Consider the following 22,000-nt stretch of genomic DNA (forward strand, 5'->3'; position numbering starts at 1 on the left):
TATATGTTGCTGACTTCTACTTCCCAAGCGCTTAGTCCAGTGCTCTGCACACAGTAAGCGCTCAATAAATACAATTGAATGAATGAATACAATTGAGCCCACTGTTGGGTAGGGACCGTCTCTAGATGTTGCCAACTTGTACTTCCCAAGCACTTAGTACAGTGCTCTGCACACAGTAAGCGCTCAATAAATACAATTGAATGAATGAATACAATTGAGCCCACTGTTGGGTAGGGACCATCTGTAGATGTTGCCAACTTGTACTTCCCAAGCGCTTAGTCCAGTGCTCTGCACACAGTCAGCGCTCAATAAATACGATTGAATGAATGAATGAATCCCCCATCTTACCTCCTTCCCTTCCCCACAGCCCCTGTATATATGTATATATGTTTGTACATATTTATTACTCTATTTATTCATTTATTTTACTTGTACATATCTATCCTATTTATTTTATTTTGTTAGTCTGTTTGGTTTTGTCTCCCCCTTTCAGACTGTGAGCCCGCTGTTGGGTAGGGACCGTCTCTAGATGTTGCCAATTTGTGCTTCCCAAGCGCTTAGTCCAGTGCTCTGCACACAGTCAGCGCTCAATAAATACGATTGAATGAATGAATGAATCCCCCATCTTACCTCCTTCCCTTCCCCACAGCCCCTGTATATATGTATATATGTTTGTACATATTTATTACTCTATTCATTTATTTTACTTGTACATATCTATCCTATTTATTTTGTTAGTCTGTTTGGTTTTGTCTCCCCCTTTCAGACTGTGAGCCCGCTGTTGGGTAGGGACTGTCTCTAGATGTTGCCAATTTGTGCTTCCCAAGCGCTTAGCACAGTGCTCTGCACACAGTAAGCGCTCAATAAATACGATGGATGGTGATGATGAATGAATGAATGAATGAATGAATGAATGAATGAATGAATGAAAAGGGCCGCACTTCCCCGCCAGGGGGCGCAAAGGCCCCGCACCGCCCTGTGCTCGCTCTCGCGAGAGAAGCGCCGCGGTTCCCGTCCCCACGCATGCGCAGACGCGTCTCCGCGACGCTTCCGGACACGCAGGCGAGCGCGCGGCACGCCCTCCTCTCCCCCCCCGCCTCCTCGCTTCCGGTTCCGGGTCGCGGGGTCAGCCTGGGAGGAGATGCGGCTGTCGGGGTCGCTGGGCATTTCCCACGGGCGGGTGTTCCGCCGCCTGGGCCTGGGGCCCGAGTCCCGCATCAACCTGCTGCGGAACCTGCTCACCGGCCTGGTGCGGCACGAGCGCATCGAGACCACGTGGGCGCGCGCCGACGAGCTACGGGGCTACGCCGAGCGGGTGAGGGTGGGGGGCCGCCGCTAGGGGGCGCGGTCTCGGGGAGGGGGCGTGGTCACGTGGAGGGGCGTGGCCTCCTCGGGGGGTGTGGTCTCGGCGATGTGCGTGGCCTCTGCGAGGGGGCGTGGTCACCTGGAGGGGCGTGGTCTCGGGAAGGGCGTGGTCTCCGCGAGGGGGCGCGGTCACGTGGAGGGGCGTGGTCTCATTCATTCACTCAATCGTATTTAGCGAGCGCTTACTGTGTGCAGAGCCCTGTACTAAGCGCTCGGGAAGAACAAGTTGGCAACGTATAGAGACAGTCCCTACCCAACAGCGGGCGCACAGTCTAGAAGGGGGAGACAGACAACAAAACAAAACATATTAAAATAAAATAAATAGAATAAGTATGTACAAATAAAATAAAGTAATAAATATGTACCAACATATTTCCATGCATTCATTCGTTCAGTTGTATTGAGCGCTTACTGTGTGCAGAGCACTGGACTAAGCGCTTGGGAAGTCCAAGTTGGCAACATATAGAGACGGTCCCTACGCAATAGTGGGCTCACAGTCTAAAAGAGGGAGACAGAGAACAAAACAAAACATATTAATAAAATAAATAGAATAAATATGTGCAAATAAAATAGAGTAATAAATGTGTACAAACATATATACAGTCATTGATTGGGGGGCGTTGTCTCGGTGATAATAATAATAATGGTATTTGCTAAGCGCTTACTGTGTGCAAAGCGCTGTTCTAAGCGCTGAAAAATGTAGTACAGAAGGCCTTAGGGAGATTTGAACTCACGACCTCTGGCTTACAAGAGCAGTGGTCTAAACCTTGCGTGATGGGCGTGGCCTCCGCAAGGGGGCGGGGTCTCGGGAAGACGACGGGGCTCCACGTGGTGGGCGTGGTCACGTGGTGGGCGTGGCCTCCGGGAGGGGGCGTGGTCTCGGGAGGAGGCGGGGCCGCCACAAGGGGGCGTGGTCTCGGTGATAATGACAATGGTGTTTGTTCAGCGCTTACTATGTGCAAAGCACTGTTCTAAGCGCTGAAAAATGTAGTGCAGAAGGCCCTAGTGAGATTTGAACTCACGACCTCTGGCTTACAAGCCCAGTGCTCTAAACCTTGCGTGATGTGCCGCCATCGACCCCCGGGCCTGGAATGCCCTCCCTCTGCCCTTCTGCCAAGCTAGCTCTCTTCCTCCCTTCAAGGCCCTACTGAGAGCTCACCTCCTCCAGGAGGCCTTCCCAGACTGAGCCCCTTCCTTCCTCTCCCCCTCGTCCCCCTCTCCATCCCCCCCATCTTACCTCCTTCCCTTCCCCACAGCACCTGTATATATGTATATATGTTTCTACATATTTATTACTCTATTTATTTATTTTACTTGTACATATCTATTCTATTTATTTTATTTTGTTAGTATGTTTGGTTTTGTTCACTGTCTCCCCCTTTTAGACTGTGAGCCCACTGTTGGGTAGGGACCGTCTCTATATGTTGCCAGTTTGTACTTCCCAAGCGCTTAGTACAGTGCTCTGCACACAGTAAGCGCTCAATAAATACGATTGATGATGATGATGATGTGCGTGGTCTCGGGAAGAGGACGGGGGCTCCATGAGGGGGCGTGGTCACGGAGAGGGGCGTGGCCTCCACACGGGGGCGTGGACTCAGTGATGTGCATGGCCTCCGCAAGGGGGCGTGGTCTCCACAAGGGGGCGTTTTGTCTCGGCGATGTGCGTGGCCACCACAAGGGGGCGTGGTCTCGGGAAGGGGCGGGGCCTCCGCAAGCGGGCGTGGTCCCCACAAGGGGTTTGTTGTCTCGGTGATAATAATAATGGTATTTGTTCAGCGCTTACTATGTGCAAAGCACTGTTCTAGGCGCTGAAAAATGTAGTACCGAAGGCCATAGTGAGATTTGAACTCACGACCTCTGGCCTACAAGACCAGTGCTCCAAACCTTGCATGGTGTGCGTGGCCTCCACCGGGGGGCGTGGCCTCCTCAAGGGGGCGTGGTCACGGGAAAGACGTGGTCTCCGCAAGGGGGCGTTTTGTCTCGGGGGAGGGGCGTGGCCTCGGGAAGCGGGCGGGGGCCACCACGAGGGGCGTGGTCACGGGAAGGGGCGGGGCCTTGGGCAGTGGGCGGGGCCTCGGGAAGTGGGTGGGGCCCGCCCAAGGGGGCGTGGTCTCGGTGATGTGCGTGGCCTCCGCTAGGGGGCGTGGCCTGTGGAAGGGATTATTATAATGATAATTTTGGTATTTGTTAAGCGCTTACTCTGTGCTAAGCGCTGTTCTAAGCGCTGGGGGAGATGCAAGGCTATAATAATAATAATAATAATAATATAATGGTATTTGTTAAGCGCTTACTCTGTGCCAAGCACTGTTTATTTTGTTAGTATGTTTGGTTTTGTTGTCTGTCTCCCCCTTCTAGACTGTGAGCCCACTGTCGGGTAGGGACCATCTCTAGATGTTGCCAACTTGGACTTCCCAAGCGCTTAGTCCAGTGCTCTGCACACAGTAAGCGCTCAGTAAATACGATTGAATGAATCATTATTATTATTATTCTGAATACCCCTATTAGTAATCCCGAACACTTTTGCCAGGGAGTGCGGGCCAGTTCATTTTTTTTTTGTTTTTATGGTATTCAGCTTGCCTTTGTGTTGCCCATTCATGTGTTCCGGTGATGACTTGGGTGTCAAAAGAGGCATAAATGATGTGCTCTAGCAGCATGTTGGATTTGAGGAGCCCCTTCCTCTCTTCTTCTGCTGCTTTGAGGGACACTGTGAGCCCTTTATCGCCGCAGGAGAGTTCGCTTACCCCGACGAAACTTAGGAGCCATGCCACTGAGAGCCATTCTCTCCCTAGGGTTCCCCATAATGGAAAGGTCTAAGCCGAAGCGTTCCAGTCGATTCGCCTGCCTTGATACAAGGCTATAATAATAATAATAATAATGGTATTTGTTAAGCACCTACCCTGTGCCAAGCACTGTTCTAAGCACTGGGGGGAGATACAAGGCTATAATAATAATAATAATGGTATTTGTTAAGTGCTTACTCTGTGCCAGGCACTGTTCTAAGCGCTGGGGGGAGATACAAGGCTATAATAATAATAATAATAATGGTATTTGTTAAGCGCTTACTCTGTGCCAAGCACTGATGATGGTGGTATTTGTTAAACGCTTACTCTGTGCCAAGCACTGTTCTAAGCGCTGGGGGAGATTCAAGGCAATAATAATATTGGTATTTGTTAAGGGCTCACTATGTGCCAAGCACTGTTCTAAGTACTGGGGTAGATACAAGGCTATAATAATAGTAATAATATTGGTATTTGTCAAGCACTGTTCTAAGCGTTGCGGGGGGATCCGAGGTGATCAGGTTGTCCCACGGGGGACTCTCAGTCTTCATCCCCATCTGCCAGATGAGGCCACTTTTTTTATGGCATTTATTAAGCGCTTACCATGCGCAAAGCACTGTTCTAAGCGCTGGGGAGGTTAGAAGGCGATCGGGTTGTCCCACGGGGGGTTCATGCAGGATGTGGGCGGTGACACAGGCGAGATGGAGGCCCACTGAGAAGGTGAGCACCAATCAATCAATCAATCAATCAATCGTATTTATTGAGTGCTTACTATGTGCAGAGCACTGTACTAAGCGCTTGGGAAGTACAAATTGGAGGAGGATTAGGACAGAGTAGGAGCCGTTGGATTTGGCAAGCAGGAGGTCATTGGTGACCCTTGAGAGGGCAGTTTCCGTGGAATGAAGGGGACGGAAGCCAGACTGGAGGGGGTCGAGGAGAGAGTTGTCGTTGAGGAATTCTGGGCAGCGCGTGTAGACAACTCGTTCAGTGACCACTAATTGCCAAAGAATTGACCCGTTTATCATGACCCCTTTTCCATCCGCTCCCTTCCCCACAGATCATCGACTACGGGAAGCTTGGAGACACCAACGAGAAGGCCATGCGCATGGCCGACTTCTGGCTGACGGTGAGGACCGCCCCTTTTTCTCTCAGCCATTCGGTCATATTTTGTGGAGCGCTTACTGTGTGCGGAGCACCGTACCGAGCGCTTGGGAAGTCCAAGTCGGCAGCGTCTAGAGACGGGCCCTACCCAACAGCGGGCTCACAGGCTAGAAGGGGGAGACAGACAACAAAAGAAAACATATTAATAAAATAAATAGAATAAATGCATCCAAATAAAATAGAGTAATAAATACATACAAACATATATGCATATATGCAGGTGCTGTGGGGAGGGGAAGGAGGTAAGGCGAGGGGATGGGGGCCTCTTCCTCCCCACACCTGCTCTGCCCCATTCCCCCAGCCCTCGAACGGAGCAAACCTTTCTCCTCTCCCCACCTCCAAGAGCACGGGACGTAGTCAATCGTATTTATTTATTGAGCGCTTCATTCATTCATTCAGCCGTATTTACTGAGCGCTTACCGTGTGCAGAGCACCGGACTCAGCCCTTGGGAAGTCCAAGTTGGCAACATATAGAGATGGTCCCTACCCAACTCAGCCCTTGGGAAGTACAAATTGGCAACGTATAGAGACGGTCCCTACCCGACAACGGGCTCACAGTCTAGAAGGGAGAGACAGACAACAGGACAAAACATGGGGACAGGTTATCAGAATAAATAGAAATAAAGCCAGTTGCACATCATTAACACAATAAATAGAATAGTGAATATAAATAGAGTAATCAGTCTGTACAAACATATATACAGGTGCTGTGGGGAGGGGAAGGAGGTAGGGCGGGGGGAGATGGGGAGGAGGAGAGGATAAAGGGGGTTTATTGAGCAGCCACTCAATTTAATGTGTGCAGGGCCCTGTACTAAGCGCTTAGGAGAGTACAGTAGAACAACAGAACAGACGCATTCCCTGCCCTTGATGATCCTGCAGTCTAGAAGAGGTCTGGATTTTAAACCCGGGTCTGCCGCTTGCCTCCCGGGGGACCTTGAACAAGTCACTTAAATTCTGCGCCGCGGTTTCCTCCTCTGTATAAATTTTAATAAGATAACTGTTCTCCCACTCCCTTAAACTGTGAGTCCTATGAGGGACCTAATAATAATAGTTGTGGGATTCATTCAGCGCTTCTTATGTGCCAGGGACTTTACTAAGTGCTGAAGTAGATACAAGATCATCGGATTGGATACAGTCCCTGTCCCCCATGGGGCTCCCAGTCCTAATCTCCATTTTACAGATGAGGTAACTGAGGCACAGAGAAGTTAAGTGACGTGCCCAAGATTACACAGCAGACAGGTGGTAGAGTCGGGATCAGAACCCAGGTCCGTGCTCTATCCATTAGGCCGCACTGCTTGGACTTTGACCTATCTTGTATAGCGTGGCTCAGTGGAAAGAGCACGGGCTCGGGAGTCAGGTCATAGGCTCAAATTCCGGCTCCGCCAATTGTCAGCTGTGTGACCTTGGGCAAGTCACTTCACTTCTCTGGGCCTCAGTTCCCTCATCTGGAAAATGGGGGTGAAGACTGTGAGCCCCCCGTGGGACAACCTAATCACCTTGTGTCCTCCCCAGCGCTTAGAACAGTGCTTTACACATAGTAAGTGCTCAGCAAATGCCATCATTATTATTATTATTACTTGGCACTTAGTATGCCTTTAATACCACAGCTATTATTATTACCCCAGTATAATTTATATCAGTCAGTCTTATTTGTTCATTCATTCAGTCGCGTTTATTGAGCGCTTACTGTGTGCAGAGCACTGTACTAAGCGCTTGGGAAGTACAAGTCGGCAACATCTAGAGACGGTCCCTACCCAACAACGGGCTCACAGTCTAGAAGGGGGAGACAGACAACAAAACAAAACACGGAGACGGGTGTCACAATCGTCAGAATTTGTTCATTCATTCAGTGGTATTTATTGAGCGCTTACTGTGTGCAGAGCACTGTACTAAGCGCTTGGGAAGTACAAGTCGGCAGCATATAGAGACGGTCCCTACCCAACAACGGGCTCACAGTCTAGAAGGGGGAGACAGACAACAAAACAAAACACGGAGACGGGTGTCACAATCGTCAGAATTTGTTCATTCATTCAGTGGTATTTATTGAGCGCTTACTGTGTGCAGAGCACTGTACTAAGCGCTTGGGAAGTACAAGTCGGCAGCATATAGAGACGGTCCCTACCCAACAACGGGCTCACAGTCTAGAAGGGGGAGACAGACAACAAAACAAAACACGGAGACGGGTGTCACAATCGTCAGAATTTGTTCATTCATTCAGTGGTATTTATTGAGCGCTTACTGTGTGCAGAGCACTGTACTAAGCGCTTGGGAAGTACAAGTCGGCAGCATATAGAGACGGTCCCTACCCAACAACGGGCTCACAGTCTAGAAGGGGGAGACAGACAACAAAACAAAACACGGAGACGGGTGTCACAATCGTCCGAATTTGTTCATTCATTCAGTGGTACTTATTGAGCGCTTACTGTGTGCAGAGCACTGTACTAAGCGCTTGGGAAGTACAGGTTGGCAACATATAGAGACGGTCCCTACCCATCAAGGGGCTCACAGTCTAGAAGGGGGAGACAGACAACAAAACAAAACACGGAGACGGGTGTCAAAATCGTCAGAATTTGTTCATTCATTCAGTGGTATTTATTGAGCGCTTACTGTGTGCAGAGCACTGTACTAAGCGCTTGGGAAGTACAGGTTGGCAACATATAGAGACGGTCCCTACCCAACAGCGGGCTCACAGTCTGAGCACTGTCCTAAGTGCTTGGAAAGAGTACAGTATAACAGAGTAGGTAGACACGTTTCCCACCCACGTTGAATTTACAATGTAGAGGGATCCATTCACCATCACCCCCTGTGCTGCTGCTGCTTTGTACATAGCTTCACCTAAGCTTCATCTCCCTTCTCACTCCCGCTCCCCAGGAGAAGGACCTGATCCCGAAGCTGTTCCAGACCCTAGCACCCCGCTTCCGGGACCGGCAGGGAAGCTACACGCTCCTCCAGCGCATCCCGAACCGCAGCAACCTGGACCGCGCCAAGATGGCCGTGATCGAGTACCGCGGAAACCCTCTGCCCCCGCTGCCGCTGCCCCGCAAGGATGGGAACGGCACCCTCCTGAACCAGCTGCTCTGGGGATACCGCCGGGATCTGGCCGGTGCGGGATCCAGCCCCGTGGGACCCCCGGGACCCTAGATACCGGGCCCCGATCCCGACTCCTACTCCAGCACCACGGGCAGATTGGGGGTCCTGGACCACCACCGCCTAGCGATTGTGCCCGGCCCGGCCCCGGGACTTCTAGTCGTCTGCCCCGATAGCCGCACGAGATGCTTTAAAGCACAGAGCCCGCCCGTATGGCCTGCTTCTGTAGCGTGGTGGGAAGCAACAGGGACGGGATGTGAAAGACCCGTGACCCCCCTCCCCAATAAAAACTCGTTGATGGTGAAATTGCTCCTCATGACCCCATTTTCTAGGAGTCTCCCAAGCCTGGGCTGTTTCCACCCCCGGCTTTCAACCCCAGGAGCTTCTCTGCCTCGGAGCCCTCTGGGCCCAATTCCCTAGCTGGGGAAGAGGATGGTCCGTGCCTCCTTAGATCCCAAAGTTCCCGGCAGTGAGTGGGGCAATCACTTGGCAAAGCATTTGGTTGCCATTGAGGGGTTCCGGCTGACTCAGAGTCAGATGTCAAGCAGAAATGTAGCTGGAAGGCCCCTGGGATACGCCATCCTTCCAAGGAGGGAGTAGGGGAGAGGGGAAGAAGTTGGACTAGGGCTTGCCAAGGGGGCCCCTGAAAGAGAAAATCGGAATTAGGGGGAGGGACTTCATCTTGCCCTTCTCCTTGTCCTCCTTCCTCCCTCTCTGTTGCTGCTGCAGAAGTCAGCCAGACCCCGGCCTGTAGGACTCCGGTGTTTGTGTAGTCTGCTTCAATCGCCAGCAGCCCTCTTGGGGAGGCTGGGAAGGAGGAGAGAGGCGGCCGCTCAGAGGCACGAAGGGAGCAGATTGGTCTGACAGAGGGTGGAGCCTCAAAGCGAGCAGGCCGGAGTTTGGATTTGACGCGGGGGGACAACAAGGAGCCCTAGTAAGGGTGTGAGTTGGGACTGATGGACTCAGACGGTTGCCGGCAGGGAGGCTATAGTTGCCCCTGGGGTTGGGCACCGGGGCGCAGGCTTCAAGCGGACCCAGTTGGACTTGCACTTTCCTTCCAATCATAATAATAATAGCATTTGTAAAGGGCTTACTATGTGCCAAGCACTGTTCTAAGCACTGGGGTGGGGGGATACAAGGTGATCAGCTTGCCCCCACGTGGGGCTCACAGTCTTAATCCCTATTTTACAGATAAGGTAACTGAGGGCCAGTGAAGTGACTTGCCCAAAGTCACACAGCCGGCGAGTGGCGGAGCCGGGATTAGAACCCGTGACCTCTCGCTCCCAAGCCCGGGCTCTTTCCACTGAGCCACGCTGCTTCTCTTCTCAGGCTTGTCGGGGGGATTCTGCCAGGCCACATTTGGGCATTTAGTTTTTCCTGGGGGGCTGCTGGAGGGTGTACATTTTCTAATATGGTACTAACATGCAGCAGCCGTACTCTCCCCTGGGCACCCAAATTTCAAAACTCCCAGATTGGGGGCAGACCCCTATCCCAGACCTGGAAGACTGGGGGTCCTAAGGGAAGGCAGCCCAGAGGCTTGGATGCCCCCAGGCCAGAAGTAGTCCAGGCAACTCTCTGGGGGACCCCAGGGTGGAACAGGGACCGTGTCCCAGCATTTGCCACAGTGCTAGGCACATAGTGGGGTTTAATAAATACCATCATTATAATAATAATAGCATTTTTTAAGCGCTTACTATAATAATAATGGCATTTGTTAAGCGCTTACTATGTGCAAAGCACTGTTGTAAGCGCTGGGGGGATACAAGGTGATCAGGGTGTCCCGTGCGGGGCTCACAGTCACCATCCCCATTTTACAGTGGAGGTAACGGAGGCTCTGAGAAGTGAAGTGGGGTTTAATAAATACCATCATTATAATAATAATAGCATTTGTTAAGCACTTACTATAATAATAATAATGGCATTTGTTAAGCACTTACTATGTGCAAAGCACTGTTCTAAGCGCTGGGGGGATACAAGGTGATCGGGTTGTCCCGCGTGGGGCTCACAGTCACCATCCCCATTTTACAGTTGAGGTAACGGAGGCTCTGAGAAGTGAAGTGGGGTTTAATAAATACCATCATTATAATAATAATAGCATTTGTTAAGCGCTTACTATTATAATAATGGCATTTGTTAAGCGCTTACTGTGTGCAAAGCACTGTTGTAAGCGCTGGGAGGATGCAAGGTGATCAGGTTGTCCCGCGCGGGGCTCACAGTCACCATCCCCATCTTACAGTTGAGGTAACGGAGGCTCTGAGAAGTGATGTGGGGTTTAATAAATACCATCATTATAATAATAATAGCATTTGTTAAGCGCTTACTATAATAATAATGGCATTTGTTAAGCACTTACTATGTGCAAAGCACTGTTCTAAGCGCTGGGGGGATACAAGGTGATCAGGGTGTCCCACGCGGGGCTCACAGTCACCATCCCCATTTTACAGTTGAGGTAACGGAGGCTCTGAGAAGTGAAGTGGGGTTTAATAAATACCATCATTATAATAATAATAGCATTTGTTAAGCACTTACTATAATAGTAATGGCATTTGTTAAGCGCTTACTATGTGCAAAGCACTGTTCTAAGCGCTGGGGGGATACAAGGTGATCAGGTTGTCCCGCGCGGGGCTCACAGTCACCATCCCCATCTTACAGTTGAGGTAACGGAGGCTCTAAGAAGTGAAGTGGGGTTTAATAAATACCATCATTATAATAATAATAGCATTTGTTAAGCACTTACTATAATAATAATAATGGCATTTGTTAAGTGCTTACTATGTGCAAAGCACTGTTCTAAGCGCTGGGGGGATACAAGGTGATCAGGTTGTCCCGCGCGGGGCTCACAGTCACCATCCCCATTTTACAGTTGAGGTAACGGAGGCTCTGAGAAGTGAAGTGGGGTTTAATAAATACCATCATTATAATAATAATAGCATTTGTTAAGCGCTTACTATTATAATAATGGCATTTAAGCGCTTACTATGTGCAAAGCACTGTTCTAAGCGCTGGGAGGATGCAAGGTGATCAGGTTGTCCCGCGCGGGGCTCACAGTCACCATCCCCATCTTACAGTTGAGGTAACGGAGGCTCTGTGAAGTTAAGTGACTTGCCCAAGGTCGCGCAGCAGACATGTAGTGGAGCCAGGATTCGAACCCACGACCTCTGACTCCAAAGCCCGTGCTCTTTCCACTGAGCCACGCTGCTTCTCAGGCTGGGGGTGGGGGGATACTGCCAGGCGGGTGGGCCACATTTGGGCATTTAGTTTTTCCTGGGGGGCTGCTGAGACCTTAAGGGTGGCTGTACATTTTCTAATATGGTACTTACATGCAGCAGCAGTACCCTCCCCTGGGCACCCAAATTAATTTCTTAATAATAATAAATTTCTTAAACATAATTTCCAAACTATGCTTGCTATGTGCGAAGCACTGTTCTAAGCGCTGGGGGGGAGGATACAAGGTGATCAGGTTGTCCCACTTGGGGCTCCCAGTCTTAATCCCCATTTTACAGATGAGGGAACTGAGGCTCAGAGAAGTTAAGTGACTTGCCCAAGGTCACCCAGCAGACATGTGGCAGAGCCGGGATTAGAACCCATGACCTCTGACTCCCAAGCCCGGGCTCTTTCAACTGAGCCACGCTGCTTCTCCTATTATGTGCAGTTGTTCTGTACCCTGGTAGCTCCCAGCAGTTTCACTCAATCAATGGCATTTACTGAGCGCTTACTATGTGCAGAGAACTGTACTAAGCGCTTGGGAGAGTACAATACAACAGAGCTCCAGAGGAAAACTGTGGCTTGGCAGCGCCCACCAGAATCAATCAATCATAAGTCGTGTGTTTTGAGAGCTTACTGTGTGCACAGCACTGTACTAAGCGCTTGGGAGAGTATAGAGAGTACCCCCTTCTAGACTGTAATATAATAATGGTGGCATTTGTTAAACGCTTACTATGGGCAAAGCACTGTTCTAAGCACTGGGGAGGCTACAGGGTGATCAGGTTGTCCCCCATGGGGCTCACAGTCTTAATCCCCATTTTACAGATGAGGAAACTGAAGCCCAGAGAAGGGAAGTGACTTGCTCAAAGTCACACAGCTGACAAGTGGCGGAGCTGGGATTTGAACCCATGACCTCTGACTCCCAAGCCCGGGCTCTTTCCACTGAGCCACGCTGCTTCTCAAGCCCACTGTGGGCAGGGATTGTCTCTGTTGCTGAATTTTACTTTCCAAGCGCTTAGTACAGCGCTCTGCACGCAGTAAGAGCTCAGTAAATGTGATTGAATGAATGACGACAGAGGGAGGGGACAAGGGCTCCCACCAACAGGTAGTCCAGTTGGGAATTATTGCTCAGGAACTCGGAGATCATCATCAATCGTATTTATTGAGCGCTTACTGTGTGCAGAGAGCACTGTACTAAGCGCTTAGGAAGTACAAATTGGCAACATATAGAGACAGTCCCTACCCAACAGTGGGCTCACAGTCTAAAAGTGGGCTGTTTGGAGTGGGAGGTACGTATTTATTACTCTATTTTATTGTACATATTTATTCTATTTATTTTATTTTGTTAATGTGTTTTGTTGTCTGTCTCCCCCTTCTAGACCGAGAGCCCGCTGTTGGGTAGGGACCATCTTTATATGTTGCCAATTTGGACTTCCCAAGTAAGCGCTCAATAAATACGATTGATTGATTGTACTTCCCAAGCGCTTAGTACAGTGCTCTGCCCACAGTAAGCGCTCAATAAATACGATGAATGAATGAGCGCTAAATACGATTGATTGACTGATTGTACTTCCCAAGCGCTTAGTACAGTGGTCTTCACACAGTGAGCGCTCAATAAATACAATTGAATGGATGAATGAAGGTGACCTGAGTGGTTTTTTGGGCCTGGGGAGACCAGTGGGTGGGCACGGGACCCTCTGAGGCTGGCTGTCTATGGGACCCTCCTGGGCTGTGGGGACACCTATCACAGGCAACCCTCTTCGGATCCCACCCCACCCCGCGAATGCCGACAGGGAAAAGCAGCCTCTCCTCGGGATCTTTTCCAGGGGCTGGAGGCGAGGAGGGGCGGCTGGCTCCAGCCCACCAGGAGAAGGGTCAGGGCTCCATTGACGCCATCAGGTTTGAACTCCCTAAAACCTCCCCCGCCCCTCCTCAGTCCCTCCCTCTTCAATTCTCCCATCATTCCAGCAGTTTCCCTAGAGATTCATTCATTCAATCGTATTTATTGAGCGCTTATTGTGTGCAGAGCACTGGGCTGAGCGCTTGGGAAGTCCAAGTTGGCAACATGTAGAGACGGTCCCTACCCATCAGCGGGCTCACAGTCTAGAAGATCTCCTGCCTCTCTCCAAAGCCACCCCCTCCACATGTGCGTCGGACCCCCTTTCCTTTGCACCTTATCAAAACTCTCGCCCCCTCCCATCTTGATGATGATGGCATTTGTTAAGCACTTACTATGTGCAAAGCACTGTTCTAAGCGCTGGGGGGGGGGGGATACAAGGTGCTTAAGCTGTCCCACGGGGGGCTCACAGTCTTAATCCCCATTTTACAGATGAGGTAACTGAGGTTCAGAGAAGTTAAGTGACTGGCCCAAGGTCACACAACAGACATGTGGCAGAGCTGGGATTCGAACCCATGACCTCTGACTCCAAAGCCCGCGCTCTTTCCACTGAGCCACGCTGCTTCTCTATCTTCCCTCCCTAAAGGCCATCTTCAACCTTGCGCTGTCCAATGGCTTCTTCCGCACTGCTTTCATACGTGCTCCTGTCTCCCCTATCTCAAAAAAATCCTCCCTTGACCCCACATCTCCCTCCAGCTATTGCCCTATTTCCCTCCTACCATTCCTCTCATTCATTCAGTCGTATTTATTGAGCACTTACTGGGTGCAGAGCACTGGACTATAAGCGCTTGGGAAGTCCAAGTTGGTAACATACTCTCCAAAATCCTTGAGCGAGTTGTGTACCCCCGCTGTCTCAATTCCCCTCTTCCAATTCTCTCCTTGACCCCCTCCAATCTGGCTTCCGTCCTCTTCACGCCACAGAAACCGCTCTCTCAGAGGTCACCAATAATCTCCTTCTTGCCTCCTAACCCTCCTCGACCTCTCAGCTGCCTTCGACACCGTGGACCATCCCCTTCTGGATGCGTTATCCAACCTTGGTTTCACTAACTCTGTCCTCTCCTGGTTCTCCTCCTTTCTCCCTGGCCTCCTTTGCGGGCTCCTCCTCTGCCTCCCACCCCCTACTTATGGGGGTCTCAAGGTTCAGTTCTGGGTCCCCTTCTATTCTCCATCTACACCCACTCCCTTGGAGAAATCATTCACTCCCATTGTTTCAACTCCCACCTCTATGCAGATGACACCCAAATCTCCATCTCCAGCCCTGATCTCTCTCCCCTTCTCCAGTCATATTTATTACTCTATTTATTTATTTATTTATTTATTTATTTATTTATTTATTTATTTATTTATTTATTTTACTTGTACATAGCTATTCTATTTTTTTTATTTTGTTAGTATGTTTGGTTTTGTCTCCCCCTTTTAGACTGAGAGCCCACTGTTGGGTAGGGACTGTCTCCATATGTTGCCAATTTGTACTTCCCAAGCGCTTAGTACAGTGCTCTGCACACAGTAAGCGCTCAATAAATACGATTGATGATGATAATGATGATGATGATCTCCTCCTGCCTTAGTACAGTGCTCTGCACTTAGTACAATGCTCAAGCGCTTAGTACAGTGCTCTGCACACAGTAAGCGCTCAATAAATATGATTGATTGATTGCCTTCAAGGCATCTCTACTTGGGCGCCCTGTCCCCTCAAACTTAACATGTCCAAAACGAGCTCTTTATCTTCCCATCCAAATCCTGTCCTCACCCTGACTTTCCCATCACTGTAGAAGGCACCACTATCCTTCCTGTCTCACAAGCCTGTAACCTTGGCATTGTCCTTGACTCCTTTCTCATACATTCAAGCGCTTAGTACAGTGCTCTGCACACAGTAAGCGCTCAATAAATGCAATTGAATAAGTGAATACAAACCACGTATTCTATCCGTCACCAAATCCTGTCAGTCCCACCATCACAACAGACTGTGAGCCCGCTGTTGGGTAGGGACCGTCTCTGTATGTTGCCAACTTGTACTTCCCAAGCGCTTAGTACGGTGCTCTGCATACAGTAAGCGCTCAATAAATACGATTGAATGAATGAATCGCTAAAATCTGCCCTTTCCTCTCCATCCATACTGCTACCACGTTAACACAGTCACTTGTCCTATCCCACCTGGATTACTGCTTCGGCCTCCTTGCTGACCTCCCAGCCTCCTGTCTCTCCCCACTCCAGTCCTTACTTCATCCGCCTTTTAGACTGTGAGCCCACTGTTGGGTAGGGACTGTCTCTATATGTTGCCAATTTGTACTTCCCAAGCGCTTAGTACAGTGCTCTGCACATAGTAAGCGCTCAATAAATACGATTGATGATGATGATGATGATGATGATCCGCCAAGCTAGCTCTCTTCCTCCCTTCAAGGCCCTACTGAGAGCTCACCTCCTCCAGGAGGCCTTCCCACACTGAGCCCCCTCCTTCCTCTCCCCCTCGTCCCCCTCTCCATCCCCCCGCCTTACCTCCTTCCCTTCCCCGCAGCACCTGTACATATGTATATATTTTTGTACGTATTTATTACTCTATTTTACTTGTACATATTCTATTTATTTTATTTTGTTAATATGTTTTGTTTTGTTCTCCGTCTCCCCCTTCTAGACTGTGAGCCCGCTGTTGGGTAGGGACCATCTCTACATGTTGCCAACTTGGACTTCCCAAGCATTTAGTACAGTGCTCTGCACACAGTAAGTGCTCAATAAATACAATTGAATAAGTGAATGAATGAATTCTGCTGCCTGGCTCATTTTTCCACAGAAATGTTTTGGACATGTCGCCCCGCTCCTCAAAAGACTCCAGTGGTTACCCATCCACCTCCATATTCTATTTATTTTATTTTGTTAGTATGTTTGGTTTTGTCTCCCCCTTTTAGACTGTGAGCCCACTATTGGGTAGGGACTGTCTCTATATGTTGCCAATTTGTACTTCCCAAGTGCTTAGTACAGTGCTCTGCACACAGTAAGCGCTCAATAAATACGATTGATGATGATGATGATGATGATATCAAACAAAAACTCCTCTCTGTTGGTTTTAAAGCACTCCATCATTTTGCCCCCTCCTATCTCACCTTGCTCCTCTCCTACCTCCCAGTCCGCACACTTCGCTCCTCTAGTGCTAACCTTCTTAACGTACCTCGATCAATCAATCAATCAATCAATCGATCGTATTTATTGAGCGCTTACTGTGTGCAGAGCACTGTACTAAGCGCTTGGGAAGTCCAAGTTGGCAACATCTAGAGACGGTCCCTACCCAACAGTGGGCTCACAGTCTAGAAGGGGGAGACAGACAACAAAACAAAACATATTAACAAAATAAAATAAATAGAATAGATGTGTACAAGTAAAATAAATAAACTGATCTCACTTCTCTCGCCACCAATCCCTTGCCCACGTCCTGTCTCTAGCCTGGAACGCCCTCCCTCCTCTAATCCGACGGACAACCGCTCTCCCTGGCCTTCAAAGCCTTATTGAAGGCCCATCTCCTCCAAGAGGCCTTCCCAGATTAAGCCCCACTTTTCCTCATCTCCCACCCGCTTCTGCATCGCCCTGACTTGCCCCCTTTATTCTTTCCTCCTCCCAGCCCCGAACTACTTATGTATATATCTGTAATTTCATTTACTTATATTGATGTCTGTCTCCCCCACGCTAGGCTGTGAGCTCGTTATGGGCAGGGAATGTCACTGCTTATTGTTGCGTTGTATTTTTTCAAGAGCTTAGTACAATGTCCTGCACACAGTAAACGCTCAATAAATACAATTGAATGAATAATAATAATGGTATTTATTGAGTGCTTACCATGTGCACAGCACTGTTCTAAGCGCTGGGGAGGTTGCAAGGTGATCAGGTTGTCCCACGAGGGGCTCACAGTCTTAATCCCCATTTTCCAGATGAGGGAACTGAGGCCCAGAGAAGTGAAGTGACACTTGCCCAAAGTCACACAGCTGACTATTGGCGGAGCCGGGATTTGAACCCATGATCTCTGACTCCAAAGCCCGGGCTCTTTCCACTGAGCCACGCTACTGAGTGAATGAATGACTCCAATATAACAGACGCATTTCCTGCCCACATTGAGCTTACAGTCTAGTGAGTTCAGGCCACTTCCAGTCCAACTTCAAGCCAGATCCAACTTCAAGCCAGACTAGCAACAGATACCATTAATAATAATAATAATAATGGCATTTATTAAGCGCTTACTATGTGCCAAGCACCATTAGCCTCCCTCAGATGGGGTAAGCCCAAACACGGTTCCCCCAAACTCAGCTTCAGCCAAGCTGGAACCCCACTCAGTTGTGCCGGGGTGTGGATGAAGTTGTAGCATCACAACAGCAATCATAATTGTATTTATTGAGGTGTGTCTGTGTACCAAGCGCTGTACTAAGCACTGGAGTAGATACAAGATAATCAAGTTGGACACAGTCCCTGTGCCATAAGTCCCCCCATTCTCTGCTTCTCCCCCCCCCATCACCCCCACTCCCTCCCTCTGCCCTACCCCCTTCTCTTCCCCACAGCACTTGTGTATATCTGTACATATTTATTACCCTATTAATGATGTGTATATATCTATAATTCTATTTATTGTGATGGTATCGACACTTGTCTACTTGTTTTGTTGTCTGTCTCCCCCTCCTAGACCATGAGCCCGTTGTTGTGTAGGGACTACCTCTATCTGTTGCCGAATTGTACTTTCCAATCAATCAATCAATCAATCAATCAATCAATCGTATTTATTGAGCGCTTACTGTGTGCAGAGCACTGTACTAAGCGCTTGGGAAGTACAAGATGGCAACATATAGAGACAGTCCCTACCCAACAGTGGGCTCACAGTCTAGAAGGGGGAGACAGAGAACAAAACCAAACGTACTAACAAAATAGAAAAAAGTGCTCTGCACACAGTAAGCACTCAATAAATGTGATTGAATGAATAAATAAGTGCTCATGGAACACAGAGCACTTGCTGAACACTCAAAAGAAGAAACAAGCACACTGTTAGGAACGCTTTTCGATAATTATCCCCCCCGCCAAGGGACAAAGCCAGTTTAATTTCCACTTGTATGGTCTTACCCAGAGCTTAGTACAGTGCTCTGCACACAGTAAGCACTCAATAAATGTGATTGAATGAATAAATAAGTGCTCATGGAACACAGAGCACTTGCTGAACACTCAAAAGAAGAAACAAGCACACTGTTAGGAACGTTTTTCGATGATTATCCCCCTCCGCCAAGGGACAAAGGCAGTTTAATTTCCACTTGTATATTCTTACCCAGAGCTTAGTACAGTGCTCTGCACACAGTAAGCACTCAATAAATGTGATTGAATGAATGAATAAGTGCTCATGGGACACAGAGCACTTGCTGAACACTCAAAAGAAGAAACAAGCACACTGTTAGGAACGCTTTTCGATGATTATCCCTCCCCTGCCAAGGGACAAAGCCAGTTTAATTTCCACTTGTATAGTCTTACCCAGAGCTTAGTACAGTGCTCTGCACATAATAAGCACTTAATAAAGTCTATTAATAACTGGTATTTAAGCGCTTTCTGTTTACTACTACTACTGAGTCCTGGGCCCACAAGGAGTTCCCAATCTGAAGTGGGGAGGAAGAGGAAAGACAGAGAGAAAGAAAAGTGGAAAATGCAGCAAAAAGTTAAGCTGCTGGGGAGCGACAGTGAGGCTGCCACAGTGAAAACCTGGAGCAGGACAGGGGCTGGAGAGGCAGTGGTCTAGTGGATTGAGCCTGGGCCTGGTAGAAGGAACTGAGTTCTAATCCTAGCTCTGCCCCTGGTCTGCTGTGTGACCTTGAGCAAGTCACTTCACCTCTCTGTGCCTCAGTTACCCCACCTGTAAAACTGGGGTTAAGATTGTGATCCCCATGTGGAACAGGGACTGTTCAATCTGATTATCTACCCCCAGTGCTTAGTTCAGTGCCTGGCACATAGTAAGCGCTTGACAAATACCATAAAAAAGCAATCAATAATATTATAGGGCACTTACTAAACATTTCTGGCTCAAGAGAAGCAGCGTGGCTCAATGGAAAGAGCCCGGGCTTCGGAGTCAGAGGTCATGGGTTCAAATGCCGGCTCCATTCAAATGCCAAGCTGTGTGACCTTGGGCAAGTCACTTAACTTCTCTGGCCCTCAGTTCCCTCAAGATTGACTGATCCCCATGTGGGACAACCTGATCACCTTGTATCCTCCCCAGCACTTAGAACAGCGCTTTGCACACAGAAAGCGCTTAACAAATGCCATCGTCATTTGCAGCGTGGTACAGTGAAGCAGGGCATGGGTTCAAATCCCGGCTCCGCCAGTTGTCAGCTGTGTGACTTTGGGCAAGTCACTTCACTTCTCTGTGCCTCAGTTACCTCATCTGTAAAATGGGGACTGAGACTGTGAGCCCCATAAGGGACAACCTGATAATCTTGTAGCCTCCCCAGTGCTTAGAACAGTGCTTTGCACATAGTAAGCGCTTAATAAATGCCATTATTATTATTATTACTATTATTATTATTTGGGAGAGTATATATGCGGTAGACAAGATCCCTGCTCACAAGGAGCTTACAATCTTGCGGGTTAAGACTGGGAATTTACAGTTATGAGAAATAAATGGCTAAACAATACGCTGTAAAGTAATATGTACAAAAGTGCAGGAGGAGGGGGGGGGGAGTGAAAAAGGGCTGAGATGATAGGGAGGATGTAACCAGGGGAGAAGCAATCAAGGAAAGCTTCCTGGAGAAGGCAGGTTTTGAAGGTGGAGAGAGCTGAGGTCCGGTGGATTTGAAGGGAGAGGCCAAAGGAAAAGCGTGAGCCAGGGGTTGGGGGTGGAAGCCTCGGAAACAAGGCCTCGGTGAGAACTTGGGTGGGGGAGAGTACTTGGACTTCCCAAGCGCTTAGTACAGTGCTCTGCACACAGTAAGTGCTCAATAAATACGACTGATTGATTGAGAGGGTGAGTGAAGGGAGTGGATAAGTTAAAGCACCTGAGCTGACTGGTCTAAGAGCCACCGCACAGGAGTTTTCTCTTCTTGGCCGAGAGAAATGAATAACCCCTGAAGCTTATTGAGGAGAGGAGGGAGGTGAGCGAGTGAAGAGAGGGAGAGGCTGGAAGCAGAGAGACCGGTGAGGAGGCTAATATTGTATCCTGGAAATGTTCCCTAGGAATGAGCAGCAGAACTTGGGGAGCGATGGGGTTACATTCGGTTGTATTGTACTAATCAATCAATCCTATTGAGTGCTTACTGTGCACAGAGCACTGTATTAAGCACTCAGGAGAGTACACTATAACAATAAGAGCTTTATTGAGTAAGCACTCAATAAATACAATTGAAAGAATGAACGAATGAATGACCATAATGTACATTTGGTAATCTGTGTCCATTTGTTTATTTATTTATTACTCTATTTATATTTATTACTCTATTTATATATTTATTACTGTATTTATTTATTTATTTATTTTGCTTGTACATATCTATTCTATTTATTTTATTTTGTTAGTATATTTGGTTTTGTTCTCTGTCTCCCCCTTTTAGACTGTGAGCCCACTGTTGGGTAGGGACTGTCTCTGTATGTTGCCAATTTGTACTTCCCAAGCGCTTAGTACAGTGCTCTGCACATAGTAAGCGCTCAATAAATACGATTAATGATGATGATGATGATGATGATTTCTCTACTCCAGTAGATGGTAAGCTCCTCGAAGCCTTGAGGAGGCTAATATTGTATCCTGGAAATGTTCCCTAGGAATGAGCAGCAGAACTTGGGGAGAGATGGGGTTACATTCGGTTGTATTGTACTAATCAATCAATCCTATTGAGTGCTTACTGTGCACAGAGCACTGTATTAAGCACTCAGGAGAGTACACTATAACAATAAGAGCTTTATTGAGTAAGCACTCAATAAGTACAATTGAAAGAATGAATGAATGAATGACCATAATGTGCATTTGGTAATCTGTGTCCATTTGTTTATTTATTTATTACTCTATTCATATTTATTACTTTATTTATATATTTATTACTCTATTTATTTATTTTACTTGTGCATAGCTATTCTATTTATTTTATTTTGTAGTATATTTGGTTTTGTCCTCTGTCTCCCCCTTTTAGACTGTGAGCCCACTGTTGGGTAGGGACTGTCTCTGTATGTTGCCAATTTGTACTTCCCAAGCTCTTAGTACAGTGCTCTGCACATAGTAAGTGCTCAATAAATACGATTGATGATGATGATGATGATTTGTCTACTCCAGTAAATGGTAAGCTCCTCAAAGCCTTGAGGAGGCTAATATTGTATCCTGGAAATGTTTCCTAGGAATGAGCAGCAGGATTTGGGGAGAGATGGGGTTACATTCGGTTGTATTGTACTAATCAATCAATCCTATTTATTGAGTGCTTACTGTGTACAGAGCACTGTATTAAGCACTCAGGAGAGTACACTATAACAATAAGAGCTCAGTACAGTGCTCTGCACATAATAAGCATTCAATAAATAC

At 48.3% G+C, this 22,000-nt stretch overlaps 1 protein-coding gene and 1 non-coding gene across 3 annotated transcripts; both read left to right on the top strand.

Moving 5' to 3' along the window:
- The first annotated feature begins 1,105 nt into the window (after positions 1 to 1,105).
- Positions 1,106 to 8,696, top strand: MRPL17 (mitochondrial ribosomal protein L17). Of its 2 annotated transcripts, none has more exons than XM_038769863.1 (3): positions 1,106 to 1,315; positions 5,200 to 5,268; positions 8,175 to 8,696. In XM_038769863.1, the coding sequence occupies exons 1-3, from the start codon at positions 1,142 to 1,144 to the stop codon at positions 8,442 to 8,444; spliced, it is 513 nt and encodes a 170-aa protein (XP_038625791.1). In that variant the 5' UTR covers positions 1,106 to 1,141; the 3' UTR covers positions 8,445 to 8,696. The 2 variants fall into 2 exon arrangements, with proteins under 2 accessions (XP_038625791.1, XP_038625799.1); XM_038769871.1 differs by having other exon boundaries at positions 1,115 to 1,249.
- LOC119924696 lies at positions 3,940 to 4,072 on the top strand. Its single transcript, XR_005449392.1, has one exon. It is a non-coding gene; the product is annotated as a small nucleolar RNA SNORA13 (small nucleolar RNA).
- Positions 8,697 to 22,000: the final 13,304 nt, after the last annotated feature.

This window comes from Tachyglossus aculeatus, chromosome 2 (genome assembly GCF_015852505.1).
Source record: "Tachyglossus aculeatus isolate mTacAcu1 chromosome 2, mTacAcu1.pri, whole genome shotgun sequence".
Lineage (NCBI taxonomy): Eukaryota > Metazoa > Chordata > Mammalia > Monotremata > Tachyglossidae > Tachyglossus > Tachyglossus aculeatus.

Bases quoted from the DNA above. Each gene is read 5' to 3' on its own strand.
- MRPL17 (XM_038769863.1), top strand. From the start codon at position 1,142: ATGCGGCTGTCGGGGTCGCTGGGCATTTCCCACGGGCGGGTGTTCCGC. The intron at 1,316-5,199 runs GTGAGGGTGGGG...CCTTCCCCACAG, and splicing joins TACGGGGCTACGCCGAGCGG to ATCATCGACTACGGGAAGCT. The intron at 5,269-8,174 runs GTGAGGACCGCC...CCCGCTCCCCAG, and splicing joins TGGCCGACTTCTGGCTGACG to GAGAAGGACCTGATCCCGAA.